At 31.0% G+C, this 18966-nt stretch overlaps 6 protein-coding genes across 6 annotated transcripts; 3 read left to right on the top strand and 3 right to left on the bottom strand. All coding sequences in view use genetic code 12, as the record gives it.

Annotated features, from left to right (window-relative positions):
- The first annotated feature begins 369 nt into the window (after positions 1-369).
- On the top strand, positions 370-2542 carry SRD1 (Srd1p). The gene has a single exon (XM_064885169.1). The coding sequence runs from the start codon at positions 870-872 to the stop codon at positions 2403-2405; it is 1536 nt and encodes a 511-aa protein (XP_064740473.1). The 5' UTR covers positions 370-869; the 3' UTR covers positions 2406-2542.
- TLG2 (Tlg2p) lies at positions 2543-3857 on the bottom strand. The gene has a single exon (XM_064885170.1). It carries the CDS (start codon positions 3825-3827, stop codon positions 2679-2681), a length of 1149 nt encoding a protein of 382 aa, XP_064740472.1. The 5' UTR covers positions 3828-3857; the 3' UTR covers positions 2543-2678.
- Position 3858: 1 nt separating this feature from the next.
- Positions 3859-6714, bottom strand: ROD1 (Rod1p). The gene has a single exon (XM_064885171.1). The coding sequence runs from the start codon at positions 6606-6608 to the stop codon at positions 3990-3992; it is 2619 nt and encodes an 872-aa protein (XP_064740471.1). The 5' UTR covers positions 6609-6714; the 3' UTR covers positions 3859-3989.
- A 3822-nt stretch (positions 6715-10536) lies between these two features.
- AMN1 (Amn1p) lies at positions 10537-12333 on the top strand (the record flags this gene model as incomplete). The annotated part of the gene is made up of 1 exon (XM_064879940.1): positions 10537-12333. One exon carries the CDS (start codon positions 10537-10539, stop codon positions 12331-12333), a length of 1797 nt encoding a protein of 598 aa, XP_064740470.1.
- A 772-nt stretch (positions 12334-13105) lies between these two features.
- Positions 13106-14696, top strand: RJT21DRAFT_6139 (uncharacterized protein). The gene has a single exon (XM_064885168.1). It carries the CDS (start codon positions 13452-13454, stop codon positions 14652-14654), a length of 1203 nt encoding a protein of 400 aa, XP_064740469.1. The 5' UTR covers positions 13106-13451; the 3' UTR covers positions 14655-14696.
- Positions 14697-14739: 43 nt separating this feature from the next.
- On the bottom strand, positions 14740-18432 carry RJT21DRAFT_3768 (uncharacterized protein; the record flags this gene model as incomplete). Its single annotated transcript, XM_064884376.1, has 2 exons — positions 14740-17096; positions 18405-18432. The coding sequence occupies 2 exons, from the start codon at positions 18430-18432 to the stop codon at positions 14740-14742; spliced, it is 2385 nt and encodes a 794-aa protein (XP_064740468.1).
- Between the last annotated feature and the right edge of the window lie 534 nt (positions 18433-18966).

Here is an 18966-nt window from a genome sequence, read left to right as displayed (position 1 = left end):
AATATGATTTTCGTTATTGATAGGTCTTCTTTGTTTAATTAGGGGTGAAGTATACCCATTTAGGATAGGAAAATGGTGTGTATATACCTATTGTAATATAACAACTCCACTTTTTAGATTACCCTTTGACTGTTTAATGATGGATACATGATTGATGTGTAACACTTGATTTAAAGTACTAGCTAAACTCTGATTTGATCTGATGTATTTATTATGGCACGGCATGGCCTATTGAATCAAGACGTGTGAGGCTGCGGCTAAAAAAAAAAAGGTTTTAAAATTAGCCAAAACAAATAAATACATACATACATACATAACATTTCTAACAACCGCACAAAAACAGGAGCATTCTGATTTGATTTAATTAAATAATTAAATATTAAATTAAAACGGTGAGCCGTACCATTAAGACAAAGTTACAGATAAAAATTAACGAGCAAATTTGTCTTGTGTAATATTACCAGCCTAATCTTTAAATCTATAGCTCGCGTAACCATACTTGAGGATTACGACGAAAACAATTTATTCTCCTATCTTTTTAGCAAAAGTACCACTCACAAAATCAACAAATTGCAGATATTCCACAACTGAATTCTGTTAATATATTAATTATTATTATTATTATTGTGTTGAAGTCTTTTTAGTCTAAAGTCCATCAAAATTAATTTTCTATTAAGACATTAATTGTTTTACTTGTTTATTTTTGAATATTGATAGTTAAAATTTTTAATAAGGGTTCTTTTTGAACGTTGATTATTTTAAATCGATTGTTACACATCATCATTGATCTTTCAGGAATAGTCATAGAGTAACTTTAATCTAAATTATAATCAACACTTGTCGATATATCATAAGCAAGATACATCATCATGGCAGGGTTTAAACCGGGTTTTAACTCATTATCATTTATATTAATCTTAATATCGTTTGTGTTTCTTTTATTAGCAACTATATCATCACCAATAGTTTCTTCTTTCAATTTAGGTAAAACTAGTTCTCATACTTATGGTATTTTTGGCTTTTGTAAAATCAGTGATAACTCTTGTTCAAAAGCAACTTATCCTTATACATTATCTGGGGTCGATGATAAAACTGATAATTGGTTCTTAGATTCTACAACCAGAGATACTTTGGCTAAAATATTTATCATTGCTCCTATTGCATTAGGATTTAATTTCATATCTTTGGTAGTAATAATTATAAGTCATTTCCAAATAAAACCAGCCATAATTGGGGGAATAGTTGTTAATTTGTTAGCTTTTATTTTGACTACATTAGTTGCTGTTATTGTTATTATTACTTTCTACCCTAATTTAGGGTGGACTGGTTGGATTTTAATTGGTTCTGCTGCTGCTACTTTAATTTCATTTATTTTTATGATATTAACTTTATTATTCCACCAAGAGGAAGATAGCGAATTGGATGTTTATGATGATTCGGATGTTGTTGAAAATAAATTTACTAATTATAGTGACAAGGGACTAGGTGGAGGATTTAACAGTACATTCAATGCCCCAATTACTTCTAATACTCTTGCAACCGCTACAAATAATTACTCAACAAATAATACTTTTGAATCTTCATCTATAGAAAAGGATTACGAATATAAACAAAAGACAGCTTCTCAAACTCAAGCTTATGATAGATCTGTTAATAGCAATACTTCACTTTACAATAATAGACCTCAAATTGCTAATGACTTTACTAATAAACCAGTCGTCCAACCTTACTATAGTGTAGTAACAGGTAGTGATCATGGTTCAAAGGTTACTTTGGATCAACAACAACAACAACAACAACAACAAGCACCTTACCCTAAAACAAATCAATATCCAACTAGCGTATTTGAACATCATCCTGAAGTTGAAGGCCACAAACCATTTACTGAATTAGATGATGAATATTATCAAGATGTCGAAGAAGAACTTGATGAAAGTGTTCCATTAAATAGAAATGGAACAGGATCTGATGCTGATTCTGATTTCACTAGTGTAAGTCAAAGAGCTGTTAATCCTCAATTTTATGGTCATCAAGTGCCTGCTCAAAATCAATATCAACAACAATACTATCCTAACGCACAACAATTCCAACCTCATTTCCAACAAACTAGTCCAACTTCATTCCCTCCACAACAAGGTCAATATCAACAACAACCCGTATACTATAATTCTTACCAACCTCAAGCAGCTCCAAGAGCTCCTCAAAGTACTATTTCTGATAATGTTTTATCTCAAAATCCAGACTTTGCTGTAGGACCAGCTAAAAGAAGAGTACAACCAGGATTTGTACCAGTTGCTTCTAGAAGTAAACCGGGAAATCAAATGAATGCTAGTTCTTTAATGGGTAGAGGATCAACAAGAAGTGGAAGTGGAAGTGGTAGTGGACCTTATGGTGCAGCTTTTTAGATAAAAGTTATTAACCTACTTGGTTTGTCTTTTTTATAAGTTTTTGTTATAATTTATTTCTTTAGCTTCTTTATTGTATTTCTTATTTATATGTAATTACGTTTAATATTTTATAGTACTTTTTGATTTGAGGTCAATTCCCATATCATGAGATTGGTTCAATATTTCAGTTCTAATATATACACATTCAATTTTCAATTTTCTTTCATGTCTATTAAAATTTAATTACATTGAACTACATTAGAAACTATACTTTCATTAATTTCATTATTATTAGATCAACAACATTCGCATTCCTTGAGAATCATCTGCGGGTGGTTTGTTGACTGCTGGTCTTGAATCATCTGATGAAGGTGGAGGTGGAGGTGTTGATGGTGGTGGAGCAGGTTTTTCAATAATTGTAGTTGTTCCATGAGGTCTAAGTAATACAACTAAAACCAATACAAATACAATCAAACTTAATAAGAAAATTATCTTACATTTTGTAGTTCTCTTTTGATAATGTTTGGCTTTAACTAATTGACTATCACTTTCTTTTAAATCCATAACAGTATTTTGTAAATTATAATCAATTCTATCAAGAATTGTACCTTGCTCGACAATCATTGTATCCATTTCTTTAAAAATAGTTGAAATTTCAATAATTCCCATTGCTAATTTAGAAATTTCTCGTTCTCTTTGTTGTAAATATTGAGAATTTGAATTTGGATGTTGTTGCTGTTGTTGTAATATTTGACGAGAATAATTTTCAATTTCTTGATCTTGAAGTTCTTGTTCTTCTTGTAAAATTGTTGTTGAAGTTGTTGTAGTTGATAAAGATGGAGAATCATTCTTTAATAATGCATCATATTCATCTTCATCATCTCGAAGAAATTTAATATAATTATTTTGAAGATTTCTAAAAATTAATGAACTATCTTGAACTTTTATAGCATAATTCTTTTTAAAATTATTTAAAATTTCTAAATCTTGATCATTATAATTAAGACCTAATTTTTTATAATTTACATTTAAATATTCGAATTTTTTAATCATTATATAACAACTTTCAAAATTCTTTAATATTTCATAATTTAAATTATCAATTTTATTTTCAATATTGGCTTTATCACTCTTATTTACAATGATTAGTCGTTTATAATTTGAATTTAATTCATTAACTTGATTTTTAATAATCTTTAATTTATTATCTAAATCACTAGCAATCTCATAAATAGAAGGTAGTACTGGTTTTAATTCTATATCATTACTACGATTTTCAGATCTACCATTTGTTGGTTGAATTTTCCTTCTCCCTATTAATCCTTCTTCTTCTTCGTCCAAGATATCAAATCTTGTCTCTTGATTTCGTCTTGAAACTGGATCACTTCTCGGAATTGTTCGACGATATGAAAGAAAGAGATTTGTTCTATCTCTAAACATACTGTATATGGTTGGTTGTAAACAATTATTAGTTAATTATCTATAACCTTTGCTATTTTTACCGATTACGTATGATATATATTTAGTGGGTGGGTGGGTGTTGCTGTATGCAGTATCTATATAACACTATACAATTAATTAATTCATTCATTAATTCATTCATTAAGTCTTAGTCTTTTCCTTCTTTTTGTTCAAAAAGTGAAGATTATGTAAGCTGACACTTGAACTTGATCTACTAGGAGTTGTTGGTATAGCTCTATCAGTTGCACTATTAGATAATTTTGAACTTAAGATGGAAGTTGTAGACGATGGGTGAACTATATGATTTGGAGTTTCAAGAGTCTTGTAGTGAACTGGAGATGTAGATAAAGGAGTCATGGAGAATGTGGCTGATCCAGTTGAAAGGATGTTGTTATTGTTATTGTTATTGGTATTGTTTGTATAAGTATTAATATTATTACTAGAACCAGATATTATACTTGAAGAACTAGTTAAGGGTTGACCAGCAGAATTATTTAATAAATTGACTCCAGTAGTACTTCTTCTTGATGATGAACGTGATAATGAAACTAAATTGGAAGATGAAACATTCCGTGACTGAGACGGTGATGTACTGGTTGATGAATTCTTTGAAGATGTTCTTAAATTTAACGAACTTGAACCTCGAGATAATAATGATGGTTTATTTTTAATATGAGATATTTGTGGACTAGTTACACTACCATGATGTTCTTCAAATCTCCTATTCACTTCTGCTAAATTAATTCCTGATCCAGGTAATGGAGGTTGATATGCTGGTGATAAAATTCCATCTTCTTGACTTGTAGCATCTGATTTCATAGCTTGAGCATATGAAGGTACTCTTGACATGGTTTCAGGAAATGCTACACTTGTATCTGATCCAATTCTAGATATATGATTAGGAGGTGATTGAAGTCCTCCAGCTGCTAAAATATGAGGAGGTAATGCAATCATATTAGGAGAAGCTGCTCGAGCTGGTATACGTTTTGAAGTAAAATAATCACCATTTTGACTAGAATTATCACCATCACCATCTAAATTAAATATAGCACCTCTAGGACTTTCATCAATCTCTGGAGTTTGTACATCAATAGATGAAGAATCTTGCATTAATCTTTGAATACTTAATTGTCTTAAATTTTCAGTTAATAAATTACTATCTAATGGAGACATTGAAAATTGTTGTTGTAAATCAGATGTACCTCTAGAATATAATCTTGGAGTTGAAGTACCAGAATTAATTGGTGATTCAATTGGTGAAATATCAGACCATAATCTATCATAAATATGTTGTTCATAAAGTGGTGGAGCCATAATACCATTGAATGAAGTATAAGAATGTTCATTTGATCTAATTTCTCCATTATTGGCTTGTTGTTCAGCCATTTCACTTAAACTGGTATTACTAGCACTATGATAATCAGATGTAAATAATAATTCTTCATCTCTACCATGATGATCTTCTTCCTTTTCATCACCAGGAATTGATTCAACATCACTTAAATTTTCTTCATTCTTAGCTCTAATTGATACAAATGGTGATATAAATAATTGAATTGGTAATGATGCTCTTAATTCAGAAACATGACCATCCGGATTAATTAATCCAATTACAAATTTTAATTTATGTCTAACCTTAACATTTTGCAGAATATCACAATCTTGAGTACATTTTGCTAAACTTGGAGGAACTCTTAAGAAAGTATCAACTTCCCATTTATCCATTTGAAAATTAGGATCATTTTCAGCTGGTCTCTTAATTTTTCTTTCAGTAACTATTCTTTCACCATTATAAGCTGGAGGTAAATAACCCATAAATGAATAATATTCTACTAATTGAATTTTAATATCTCCTAATCTTAAACCCTTTAATAAAGGTACTAACATAAAACTAATAGGAGTTCCTGATCCTATAGCAATTGCCTTTTGAGGTACATTTAAAGAATATTCAACTTTCTTTGGCCAAGTATTATCTACTGCTACTGTTTCTGAAAGTTCAACTGAATCAGTAGTTAAAGTTCTTATAACTCTAATATGCTTCTTAGTAACCATTGAATTATGAAATTTACCTTTATCTATAGTTGCTTCTAATCTATAAACTAATGAAGCACCTGGTAAACCTTCTAAAGATTCAGGCATTGTTCCTGGTAAAATAGCACTAAAAGGTATTTCATAATTACCCAGTACTAAAACATGTGATGATTTAGATAAATTTGATAAATTTGATGAAGATCCATTTAAAGATGTTAAATTTGATGATGAACCATTATGAAAACTATTAGTTAATGAAGATAAATGTAAATTACTTAAATTTGTTGAAGATTTAGATCTTAAAGATGAACTTAAATTTTTTAAGGAAGAAGTAGATTGATTTCTTGATAATCCAATAGATACATTAGGACCATTACCACTATTATTTGTAGCATTATTTTCATATAAATTATTAAGATATTGATTAATTTCTGCATTATCCCAATTATGTTCATAAATCTTTTTAGCATATCTTACTGGTTTTGAAAATGTTCCCTTTGAAGTTTGAATTGATTCATTCCAACTTAATTTTAAAGTGGCATAAAGTTTAATTGATAATTTTTTAATAGTGAATGGTTCATTTACTGATAAAGCTATTTTACCTGATAATAATACAGATGCTGCATCATGTTCATTACCCTTTAAAACCAATACATCATGATCCAAATTTTTCAATCTAATATCGAATAAAGATGTCGATTTGGATGAAGTGGTGGTCTTCTTAGGCATTGTAATATTTTATTTAAATTTAAACACTTATAAATATATACTTTCTCGGAAAGGTTTAACTGTTTTGATTAATGAGATAATGAGATCTACTGTTCGATTGTCTGAAACTGTCGGAATATAAATATTACCCAATAAATTTATGATAGATGAATTCTAAAAATGTTATTACAATAACTGATAGAACTAATAAAGGATAAGCTGTTATCAATAAATGTCCATCACGTCAAATATTATTTTAATTAACTCTTCACTGATTAACCTCTGGGAACCCCCAATCATAGACAGGCATGCCAGAAAAAAGAAATTGGGCTTGGTATTGTCACGTGAACTTACCATCCACGGAAAAACTCTCGTTATAATCGTAAACCTTAATACGCTCGGAAAAACTTCTGATTATATATTGTGTTTTGTTTTGTTTCTTTTTATAATTAGAAATCGTCCCGTATTGCCGTAAAGTGAAAATTAATTTGATTATAGATACTTTATGAGTTAATAATCTGTAACATAGGACTACTTTAAATAGTATTAGTCATGATACTTGAATTTGGATCTTTAATAGTGAGCCCCACATTTGACCTAGGGTTCATCTCCTATTTCAGTACTTTTAATCCACAATATGTCAAAAAATATTATTACCCGATGAACTAATTCTTTTTTTATGTACACAACTGATGTATACATAATAGTTTGGTCGCTCCTTTGAAAAGAATAAAAGAACATGACTTATAGAAACTAGAAACTGGTTGGAGCTTTATAATTTAGAATGCACTGAAGCTTCTTCTGTATAATCATGAGCCCGTATGTGAAATACAATGTAGCTAGTACTTTAGTGTAATGATAAATGTAGGTTTGAGAATTGTGTTGCGGCGTGGGCCTTTCACTTCTTGTGTTATTTGGTAAAATATCTTCAATAAAACAGCTGAAGCCTTTTATTTCAGAATATTGGTAACTTATATGAAAAGAATAAATACAATATATAAAAATTATGAATATAGAGCCAAGTAAATAAGTTTTATTTTGAAATTGCGGATTTTCTGGAAACCTTGTTAATTTCAATTGGAATCAAGTTCTACTTGGGTTGATTAATAACTAAGCAATTAACCAGCTGATGAATAAATGCATTGGTGAATATTTTATGGCCACGATTATTTTTGAGTTCGAACATGAATTCATAAAATAAATCACCAACTAACTACATAACAATGGCTGGTCCACAAGATTGACATAAATTAATTACCACACACCAACCATTCTTCGGGAGGATAAGTTCTTTAGTGCATGCAATATGATGATTAAAATGAACTTTTATTAAGAAAATCTGAATAATATCCTTTTGCAAAATTAGATGATTGAATATCCTGGAAACTGCATATCTGTAAAATGGCTACTCTCGGCTCAAATATACTTTACAAAAAATAAACCATGTCTTTACTGGTGGATAGTAATTCTACTCGAGATAATGTCAAATTATGCCTAAATATTAATTCGAATAACTAATGTGTCACCTAAGCGGACTCCTTTTAATAACTGCAAATTAAAAATATTTCATTTTTCTTGTTTGCATCAACTCTCGATTAGGCAGCAGTACAAAAAAATATCTGCGCAAAAAATAATTTTTAGTTTGCAACTACAGGGTCTCACACCGTTACGAAGAAGTTAATTTTACTGCGGACACTGTTGGCTCGATAATAACACACAAGTCGTAAAATTTCGAAAGGATGAGCATGAATAAAAGCTTACAGGGATTGTACAAAGCCATGAACCCTTCTTGCTTATTAGAGGTTAGCTCCATGCAATGACATGCTAATGTAGAAATCTGTAAGCCTATGTGGCACACTCTGAATTAGATTTGAAATTAGCATACTAACACCTCAAGTCAATAATTCATGATATTTTTAGACTCTTTATTATTTGTGTGGGAGATCGGATATATCAGGCAATATTTTATACTTTATTACTTTTTATATCAAGAAATGGTCTACCTAAAGTAAGTTGATCACAGTTGATATGTATCATGATTCTTTATCGGTCTGCATGTGACATTAGTTACCAGCACAATCATATCGATCTACAAATTTAGATGTGCCTCTATTTAGAATCCTAAACAATGAAATTCTCATTTAAAGGTTGAAGCAAGCTTCTGCGTATCTATAAGCACCCAGTTTCCTCGTAAAAAGCTGTAGGCGACAAACTGCAGCTACCTCCAGCTTGACTCTCAAAATAGGAAACATTCACCAGCTAATGATATAATCAATCGTAATTCAATTCATTGTTTGTATACATAACAACTAAAAATTTTTCACTTTCGTCTATTGACCCTGTTACCAAGTATTGTGTCGATATCTTCTTCTCATTGTTTGGTTGCGTTTAGACCGTAAGAGAATCTTTTAAAAAAATAAATAATGCGCAAAATTTTTCTTGTTCAATATCTCCACACCATGCACACCCCAATAGGCTTAAGTTTTTAATCAAACCTGATAGTTTATTAGCATAATCGTATGCAGTATACTACCTTTCGGTTGAACACACCCACCTTCAGTAATATTTTAAGGTGTGAGTACATCCAACAAAATATTTTATTTCCTATGATAATTGTTATTATTTCTACAAAAGGACCAATTGAGTGCGGTTTGTAACTTCAAATGGAATATTACTTTACAACAATAGGAGAATATAAGTGGTAAGAGTACATACGAAGAACTACTAATTAATAAAATTAAATGAGCCACTGGTAGTAATAAAATTATATGAGCCTTGACACTCAAAAATTAAAGTGTTCATTCAATATGAACTTAGTTTCTGAAGCTTACTGAATTTGCACTATATCTTGTAGAGAATGCAAACAACCATTTTTCCAAAACTAGTAAGACATTTTTGACGAAAGGCTAAACCAGTCCAGCAATTCTTGGTACCTTAATAAAAGCAAGCGTTCCTGAAAGAATGCTCGATGGAAGCTGAGCATCACCGTGGAGAAGCCATTCGTTTAAATGTAGGACCCTCAAACAGTAAACATTCTCTTTATACTATTTACCAAAAAAGATTGACCAGGTAACCTAATTGGGATAACCAGCCAGAAAATATTTACGAGCTTAACTATGAGAAAATCACGTGCCTCATAGTTAAGGAGTTGTGAAACTTTTTTTAATCTGGCAAATTTAACCAGCCATCTTCGCAGTTTAGTACTACTATGTAATCATTAGCTTTAGAGCTGGTGAATATTAAAAAATCAATTAAACAGTTGGACTGTATGTAAGTAATTATGCAAATTACACATCTGAGGTGCATATCAAGTTTGGTGGCTATTTTGACTGGTTAAGTTTACTTGTCAACTGAAACTACAAATATTACATAGTGGCTGGTAGAGTGTAGTTAGGCGAGAACTTAAACCAGGTCTCAATACCAGGGGAGCTTGATATATTTTTCAATCAACATATATATATATATATCAGGATATTTCATAAAGACTTCTTTTATTAAGTTCAAATTTAATTTACTTTCATTTATTTCAACCTCACCCATTCATCATACTTGCTTAAGTTGTGATAGCAGCAGCAGTATAAGAAAGCATTAATTCACTTCACCTGTGCCTGCAATTGCATAGTTTCACATACCGAGGTTTTTAATTAAAATTAAGTGTTTAGAATATTAAATATTATTTCTATTCTTTACCCTTTGCATTATTTGGTTTACTCACCCTAGTCTATCTTTTAAAAGAAATTTCATTTCAATTCATCTTAGTTATTAATACTTAACATTTTTAATTTTACATTTCCTTTATTTCCTAGTCCATAGTCATTACAGAAGGGGATTAAATAATTGAGAACTCAAACTTATGTTAATTCTCTAAGTCAAATACATTCCTTCGTTTTTATTTATCTAAACTTTTGCATTCGATAATATATTATCATTAATTATAACTACATAGAAAATGGACTTAAATATTAATCCTGTTTCAACAAATAAAACACAACCATTACCATACGAGAGATATGTGAATAATAAGATATACGAGTTTTACCCGTTAGATCGTGAGAACGAATCTGAATCTTTTAGAAGCAGCCCCAGAAGTGTAAAGAGAGCTAAATCTGCTAACTTTTATAAGGAACTTATCTCACCAAAACAAAGGGGTACAAGCAATAACATTACATCATTGAAGAGAAGGATGAAGTCATGTTTATTTCCTTCGTCATCTACAATGCATTCAAGAGTTCCTTCCAGATTCTCATTAGAAGAAAGAGAATTCTCGTTTGACTCTCATTCTGTTCCATCCTCAACTAATAATTCAGATGTGTCTGACTTAGAGTCTCTACCAGATTTAACAGAAGATGAGTATACTCCCACCAATACTCCGATTAAAGAAGTTCCTATGCTGCTAAGGAATACATTGATTTATGATTTAGAAGATTATAAGCCAAGAGTTTTATTTCCTAAACAAGAAGTACAAGATCAATTGCAAACTTCAAGGACATCAATTTTTGATATTCCTGAACTTGTGTATAGGATCATTGAGTTTGTTGACATCCAGAATAGCGTTATTCCTCAAGAACCAACCCCTATAAGAAGGAAGCCATTAAGTTATAACCACGCACTTTTAATTCATGGAAATAAAGAATTGGCCGACTTTCATATGAAACAGAATACGCTTTATGACGATTCACAGAATTCATCACAGAATTCATTATGTGATGAAAGTGGACACAATGCTAACAGCAAAGGAAGTTTACATAGTTGCTTGTTAGTTAATAAACTATTTTATCAAGTTACTAAAGAAATTATGACCAAGAAGATTATGTTTGATGATTCTAAGAAATATTCACAGTTTGTTGAAAGTTTACAACAATCCAATTATACGTATAAGCCAGAAGTATTTGTGTTGCATAAATTATATCACACCAAGCAAAGCTCATTTGAAAGCATTAAAGACTATATGAATTTTGATAATTTACAATGGTTAGAAATCTTTATGTGTCCTAAACTATTACCTCCTGTTGAATTTTTCCAAAGGGGAGGCAAGAACTTGAGAAAGTTAATTTTGACTGGTTCAAAAGTAGTTGATGATGATTTCTTAATCATGATCAGTGAAAATTGTCCAAATTTGGAAGTGTTAGATATAAGAGCATGTGAATCGGTCAGTGATATTGGAATTTATTCCATCGGAAATAAATGTCGTAATCTTCATACTGTAAACTTTGGAAGAAAGCAAAAGGGTCATTTAATTACTGATACAAGTTTATCCAAATTGATTTCCAATAATAGGAATTTATCAACTGTCGGACTAGCCGGATGTAATATTACTGATAAAGTAGTGTGGGAATTGGCACTTCGTTGTAGTCATTCCTTACAAAGATTATCATTAAATAATTGTCCATTAATACTGAACCAATCAATCCCAATAATATTGGCCAGCGTCAATACCAATCTGACTACAAATCACATAGAGCAGGTATATTTTAAGAATTTATCAGTATTGGAATTGAGAAATAATTATCAAATTACTTCTTGGCAATCAATCATTGAGTTTAAGAGAAGACAAGAATATAGAGGCATAACGCTACTTCTTGAATTATGCGAGACTCTAATGTTGAGAATGAGACAAGAGGAATTGGAAATGGATAAGACGATTTCACAACGTATTTTCCGTGATATACTAGATTGGGTAAACGATAATAATGACGGGGATAATCCCTATGATCATTTATTAACAAGAAATAATAATAGAAATTAACATAACACCTATTTTGTTGTGTATGTATATATATGTATAAAAATAATAAATTAAACATAATAATAATTTTAATAACATTAATAGATATAAGACTAATTTCATTTGATTATATATAACCTCAGACGATCCCTTAAAGTGTAATCAAAATATCTGCAGAACGCTTCCCTACAAAAAAAATAGATGCAAAAACCTACTCAAGAAATGTACCCTAAAGCAGAACAAATGCGGTCAAGAAAATTTATTGCTCTCCGATTAAAAAGTCTGTATTGGGAAACAGAAGGAGATTCTGTGCGATACACGACCCAGATCTTTTCCCGGCTCAATCTTTCTTTCCTCTATAGAAAGGATCTAGACGCGGGAATGAGGAAAAAAATTACAAACGACCACTGTGTCCAATATTTTGGTTTTGTTGTTGTAAGGTTAAAAACCCAATTTAACTATTTTTCGTATGATCTTATGGAACACGAAGGGATATCGGCTAATAAAATATATTGCAAACCCATTGAATTTTACCAATGTACCTTTATGATTAATCAATTATTATTACATTGATACTCTTGAATCTTGATACTCTTGAATCTAGATTCTCTGTATATTTGGTTGTTACGTAATGACCACATGTAGGAATCTGTCAACTTTGATGGTCGCAAAACCAAGCCGAAAAATAAATTCGATTTGAGGGGTTGGCCTTTAACTAATGCGGTAAGTGCTTTAAAAATATAAACAAGAGCGCAGCGAGTGAAGTGTTAAAAACTACATCAGACCAAAAAATATTAATTTTTGAACTTCTTTGTTTCCTAAGTATCACATCTTTTGTATTACTATTTAGGTAAAATACTTGCCCCCATTTACACTTTCGTCTTAATCTGGATTAAAACTTACACATCCCTTAACCCCAGATATTATTTGGTGATAGACCTTTGGATAATAGACGGCAATTATCTATTTTAACAATCCTTTTAATTTTGTTACCGAATATTTATAGTCAGGCTGGTCAGGTTTTACGATATCTAATCTGCCATTAATTAATAAAATACCTACCCTTCCTTCATATAATGAGATTTGAAAACATATAGCAAGTTGATTTAATAGAATAATATAATCCAAAGCATAGCAAAATGCTAACTTCAAACCAGTCTACTTTACACAGGAACTCTTCAGCCAGTTCTTTAACCAATAGATCTCATGGAATACCGTCTTCTGCACCTCATCAACGTTTAAAGCATCAACCATCACTCATCGACTTAATAGATGATACTACTTTAACATCATTGCCATTACCACCACCACCTAAGAAAAATTCATCATCTCGTAGATCTAGAAATAATTCTGTTGATACGATACCATCTTTGTCTAAAATACGCCAACATACTACACAAGTACTACCTTACCATCAACAAATACAATCGTCAGGCAATATTGATTTTGAATATGATGACGAAGAAGAAGAAGACGAAGTAACCTTTGAGGGTGATGAAAGTCAAGATCCTATTGTTTTAATAGAAGATTATATGATAAATAGCGATGGGGACGTTTCACAAGAAAGGGTGACTGTGGGAGAATCTTCAAAACAATCAACATTGGATAAAAAGAAGTCATTAGCCAATTTTAAACAACGAATGTACTCAGTGCCTAATTTCAAGATCCATAATGAAGCACAGTATAGCCTGCATTCCGAAGTTTCGACCATTGAATCGTCTAATTCGAACACACTAATTAGAGGAAGTAACAAACGGGCTATTTCAGGTGGTCAAAACTCAACCAGTTCATTAAGTAATGGAATGCGAGGAGTTGGCAGAGGTGAAAACTTTGAAGAAATATTTGGAGGCAAGATCCCCGGATCAGATTTATTAAAATATTGTGATATTTGTGAAAAACCACTTTATGAGATTTCGTCTTTATTAGGTAATTACCATAAGAAATTTAAAACAAACAGTAATAGAACTCAAAGCATAAATTCCGATACCAGAGTTAATAAACCAACAGGATTGAATTATAATGAATTTATATGTTGGGAATGTATAGAAATTTACGAAGATTTCTTTAATGAATTGGAGCAGGAGCAAAATGAACACTGTCATGATTCTGCGTTCGCCAATGATAATTCTTTACCTTCGTCATGTAACCGAAAATTATTACTGATATTCAAAAGTATTCAAGAAAAATATAATCAAAAAGAGAATACCCCACCACCTAATTCAAGTTCACAATACGGAAAATTTTCTAACAGTTTAATCTTAAGACTTAACTCTTTGAAGAATAGCTCATCCACCACTTCTGGTTACCGTAAGTTTGATTTAGATTGGCTAAAACAGAAATAATAAATAGTAATTTACATTCATAACTCATTTACCTTCTATATATAAAATGTATAGTCAGAAGTGATATATACAGAACTTAATATTTTTATGAAACTTGACGAAAGTCATACTTGAAAGCATCTAAATGATCATGTGCAGCAGGACTACCTTGAGGAGATTTGGCAATATGTCCGTCTAAATTGTTTGGGTTATTTACGTTATTCAGTTGACCCTTATGCATAGTAGCACTTATTAAATCATGTAACATAAATGGATTATCTCCATCGAACCCTATGAGGTGTATTAAATCTTGAATACAAACATTTGGCAAATTAGATTGAAAATTCAAAGATCTGTACTTTGCTTCATTATCTATATATTCTGTTTCACTAATGCTACCGTACAGTGAGGCATCATTATCATCATCGAGTTCATCGCTTGAAGGCAGAATAGATTCTTCCTCATAAAGTTTAATATTGATTATTGAATAAGGAATATCAACAATGTCAGCAATGTCTAACATTGGAGCTCTTAAACTTTCCAATAAGCTAATTAATACCGCAGACCAATGCCTTGATACCTTATCATACTTACCAAATGTCACCAACGTACCTTTAGCATATCCGATAGCGTCAGTTAATGCTTTTATATAGACATTATCACTTGTTGATAATTTTCGTTGATTTAAAATGGTCATTCCAAGAATTAATGCCGAATAAAGAGACATTGTAATCAATGTGAAGTTTTCAGTTCTTTCTGGCTTCGTCTGCATGAAAGATTTCATTAAATGTATGGCTAAATACGAAGCTTCAATTGTCATTTTTGTTATGTGTAATACCATGTCATTTCTTATACCACTCAATGGTGCTGTAATCATATTCATAAATATGGGCCTGCCCATATTAATTATACCAAATAAATAAAATAAATGAATTAATAATTTCTTAAAATCTTTAGGACCAAGTCCACTATCTTCTTTACCATTTTCCCAACCCAATTTCAAATCAGAAGATAAATTCCATGTCCAATTTGTTAATTCTTGACATAATTCCTTCAAATCCAGAATAGCTATATATCCTTCATCGTCATCATCTCCATAGATTTTCTCTATTATTAAACCATTTATGACTGCGATTTTATACAATTGGTATTGATAAGGTTCTTTCAAATCGTCAGCATCCTGTTTAATAGATGGTGAATTACCAATTGTTAATGGTCTACCAAAATTTATAGAACATACTCTATCACATATAAATAACGAACGCCAGAACTTCTTTCTATGTAAAACGTATTTTTCATCTGGGAATTGATTATTAAGTCTGTTACTATGTAAGCCAAGAGCTTGAGCTATTCTTATACTTATGCCTAAATGGATCCAGGATGCTCCCTTATCACAACAGGCAATTAAGTAAAAGTAAGTCAACAAATGATGTTCAGCTATCCATAATTTATCATCTTGATTATTAGGATGAAATCTCATAAGTGTCAGACTAGCTTGAAAATATTCATGAGGTTGTTGGATTTCCAAATGGGATAATTGAGCAGGATTCTTATGTTTTAAAAATAAAGAACTAACAGCAAATACCATGCTTAAGAGACATTCATTTTTATTCCTTTGGCCAATCAGTAAATCTTCGGCATTTTCAAAGATTGGATTAAAGACAAACTCTCTAAAATAATCCATATCAAAAATATAATATATGTCATTAATCGTCTCAGTAAATACGTTCAATAATAATTCACAAGTCTCTTTGCTAGGAAGCTTAAATGTACTAAGTAATGCTGCTTCACTTGGAGAACCAATGTGCAGTAAAGTATCAGCATAAATGGCATTATTTGTTGAATATTCTTTACTCAAGGATTCTTGAACCCGAACTTTAGTGAATTTTGAAGCGCCAAGATTAGTTTCAAAATATTCTCGACATTCATTTAAGAAGACTACTGGAGAAGTTTCACCATAGAAACGTAATTCTCCTGTAACTGTTAATAATAAACGGTGGGCATTATCACTTTTAGAATTAAATTTCCTTATATTTTCAATATTTGAATTAGATATGGTTTGTAGTTGATGAGATACAGCAGTAAGTAAATTACTATATATACATGATAATGAAGGTTCAGAATGTGTTAACATAGGTGGTGGAGGAGAATCCAAAGATTCTGTGGTACTTCCATTTAAAGATAAAGATGATGATAAATGTTTAGCATATGGACCCGATGTAAGATCATTGTAGGAAGTTATATTACTGTTAACACTGGAAGCTATGGATAAAGGTAATGATGATGTTGGAGATTGAGTGGAACTTGTAGTAGACGAACTTGTACTTACTGATTCAGTAATTATTGATGAGGATATTATATTAGTATTAGAATTTAAAGGGGATGATACCGAGGTAGATGGTATATTATCTACATTAATTATCTCCTTTTTATTAACACCTCTACCTTTTAAAGATCTTCCATCTACAATAAGGTACAGACACTCCAAACCTCGTTTAATACAAAATAAGCATGGTTTCTGTCCATTACACTAGAAATGAAAAGTTAGTATTTATGGATCTTCTTTTTTTTTTTATTTGATCTTAGGGGGTATTTGTGGGGTTGCCGAGGAATAATATACATACTTTCATTTTTCGTCTTTTGCAAATATCGCAGGCCTTAGATATCTTCTTTCTTTGATTAGCAGACGAACTGTTCATCTTCGCCTTTAATTTTAGTTGTCTGCTCAACATGTTTCTATAGTAGTAGCTGAGTAAATAAATATGAAAAAGTGAAAAATTATTCGAAGTTAAAAATCACCTAGTTAAGGCAAAATTCAAAAGGACGAAAGTCCTAACCTTTGTAAACATACTTTGCAATTCTATTTATAAGAAATGTTTTCTAATCTCATTGAGCCTTGGCCAACTTCCCCTAATTTAATAATTAATAATCCTAATAATAATTCTTTGTTATAATCGAATTATTTAAAAAATATTTAGCTTGCCGGGTCTGAAATAAGTGCAATCCCGCATTTGAATAATGCGCTAAATTTTAAGTATTGCTTTGCCCCACCCCACAAAAAAGAATCCTTGGTCGCTTTAAGATTATAGTCTGGGACATGTTTGCCAATCATCTTTAATGGATAGATATGTCGGTCCTGCCAAGTGTGGGAAAATTGGTAATATTAGAGTTAATAATAGTCTTCGCTATGAAGTAAAATTAAAATTGGAATGAAAAATTTACATGAAATAAAACCCCACTAATCATTAAAGATGCTTCTAGGTACGGGTAAATTTACCGTGTTTCGAACAAAAATATAGAGAAGAAGGTGGGATACTATAATATAAAATAAAATCAAATATGAAGAGTAAACTTTCTTTGCAAGAACTCCCCAAACCAGTTCTAGTGATGATCATTGGATAATTGAAAGTCTTGTAAAAATCGGAATGATTGCAAATAAGCAAACAGAAATGTAAAGCTAGAGAATTATAGACTAAAAGGAATCAGAATGAATTTTGAAATTTACCAGACCATAATTATCAGTCCGGCTAAATGTCCATATATAGTATAACTAATGATCCGACAACCTACCCCAACAAAGAATGTTGGCTCATAAATATTAATAGTTATAAATGAGGCTAACAATGAAACCTCATCGAGCCCAGCCTTCCGACAAGAGAAGCTTATCTGAGTGGAGAGAAGAAAAGAAATTCAAAAATACCGGTAGAAAGGAGTGAACAAATTTGGCAGAAGCTTAGGTTTGGGGTAATTTGAAAATGAACAAATTATTACCCCCCATTAAAGAAGCTCCAACAGACATGACAATAGCATTGTCAAATAATAATTAAAATAATATGATATAGAAAATAGTACTAGGTTGAAATAAATTTTAGTAAGTAGTTAGTATTATAATTATGTGGTGTCGGAATAAAGTGCCGACGGATTTGATTGTTTGGGGTTGATAAATAACCTTGAATAAATAAAGGTGGGGTAAAGCTTCGGTTACTAATGCGAAATGTGCTCCACATCAAAATCGTAAAATTTTGTAGGGCTGTATCTATTATGATTGACATAGTCATAATAATATAAATACACAAAGATTGACAAGATAATAGTATAATGCTAACATAGATAATGTAATAATATGTTATCTTTATATATGTATACAAAATTAAGAGTATGAAGTAGATCCGTATATACACAACTTTAAATATATATAGTCAATACGTATTGTGTCAAGAATTACAACTAATTCTAGTACTGTACCTAATTCTAATTCTAGTTCTAGTACTAGTACTAGTTCTAATACTAGCACCTATGTAGTATGATTTGAACTCGTACCATTGTGGTTCCA

This window comes from Scheffersomyces amazonensis (genome assembly GCF_036850825.1).
Source record: "Scheffersomyces amazonensis strain UFMG-HMD-26.3 chromosome Unknown RJT21scaffold_1, whole genome shotgun sequence".
NCBI lineage: Eukaryota > Fungi > Ascomycota > Pichiomycetes > Serinales > Debaryomycetaceae > Scheffersomyces > Scheffersomyces amazonensis.
Note: the sequence above shows the minus strand (reverse complement) of the source record. Positions and strands in the feature narration are given on the sequence as shown.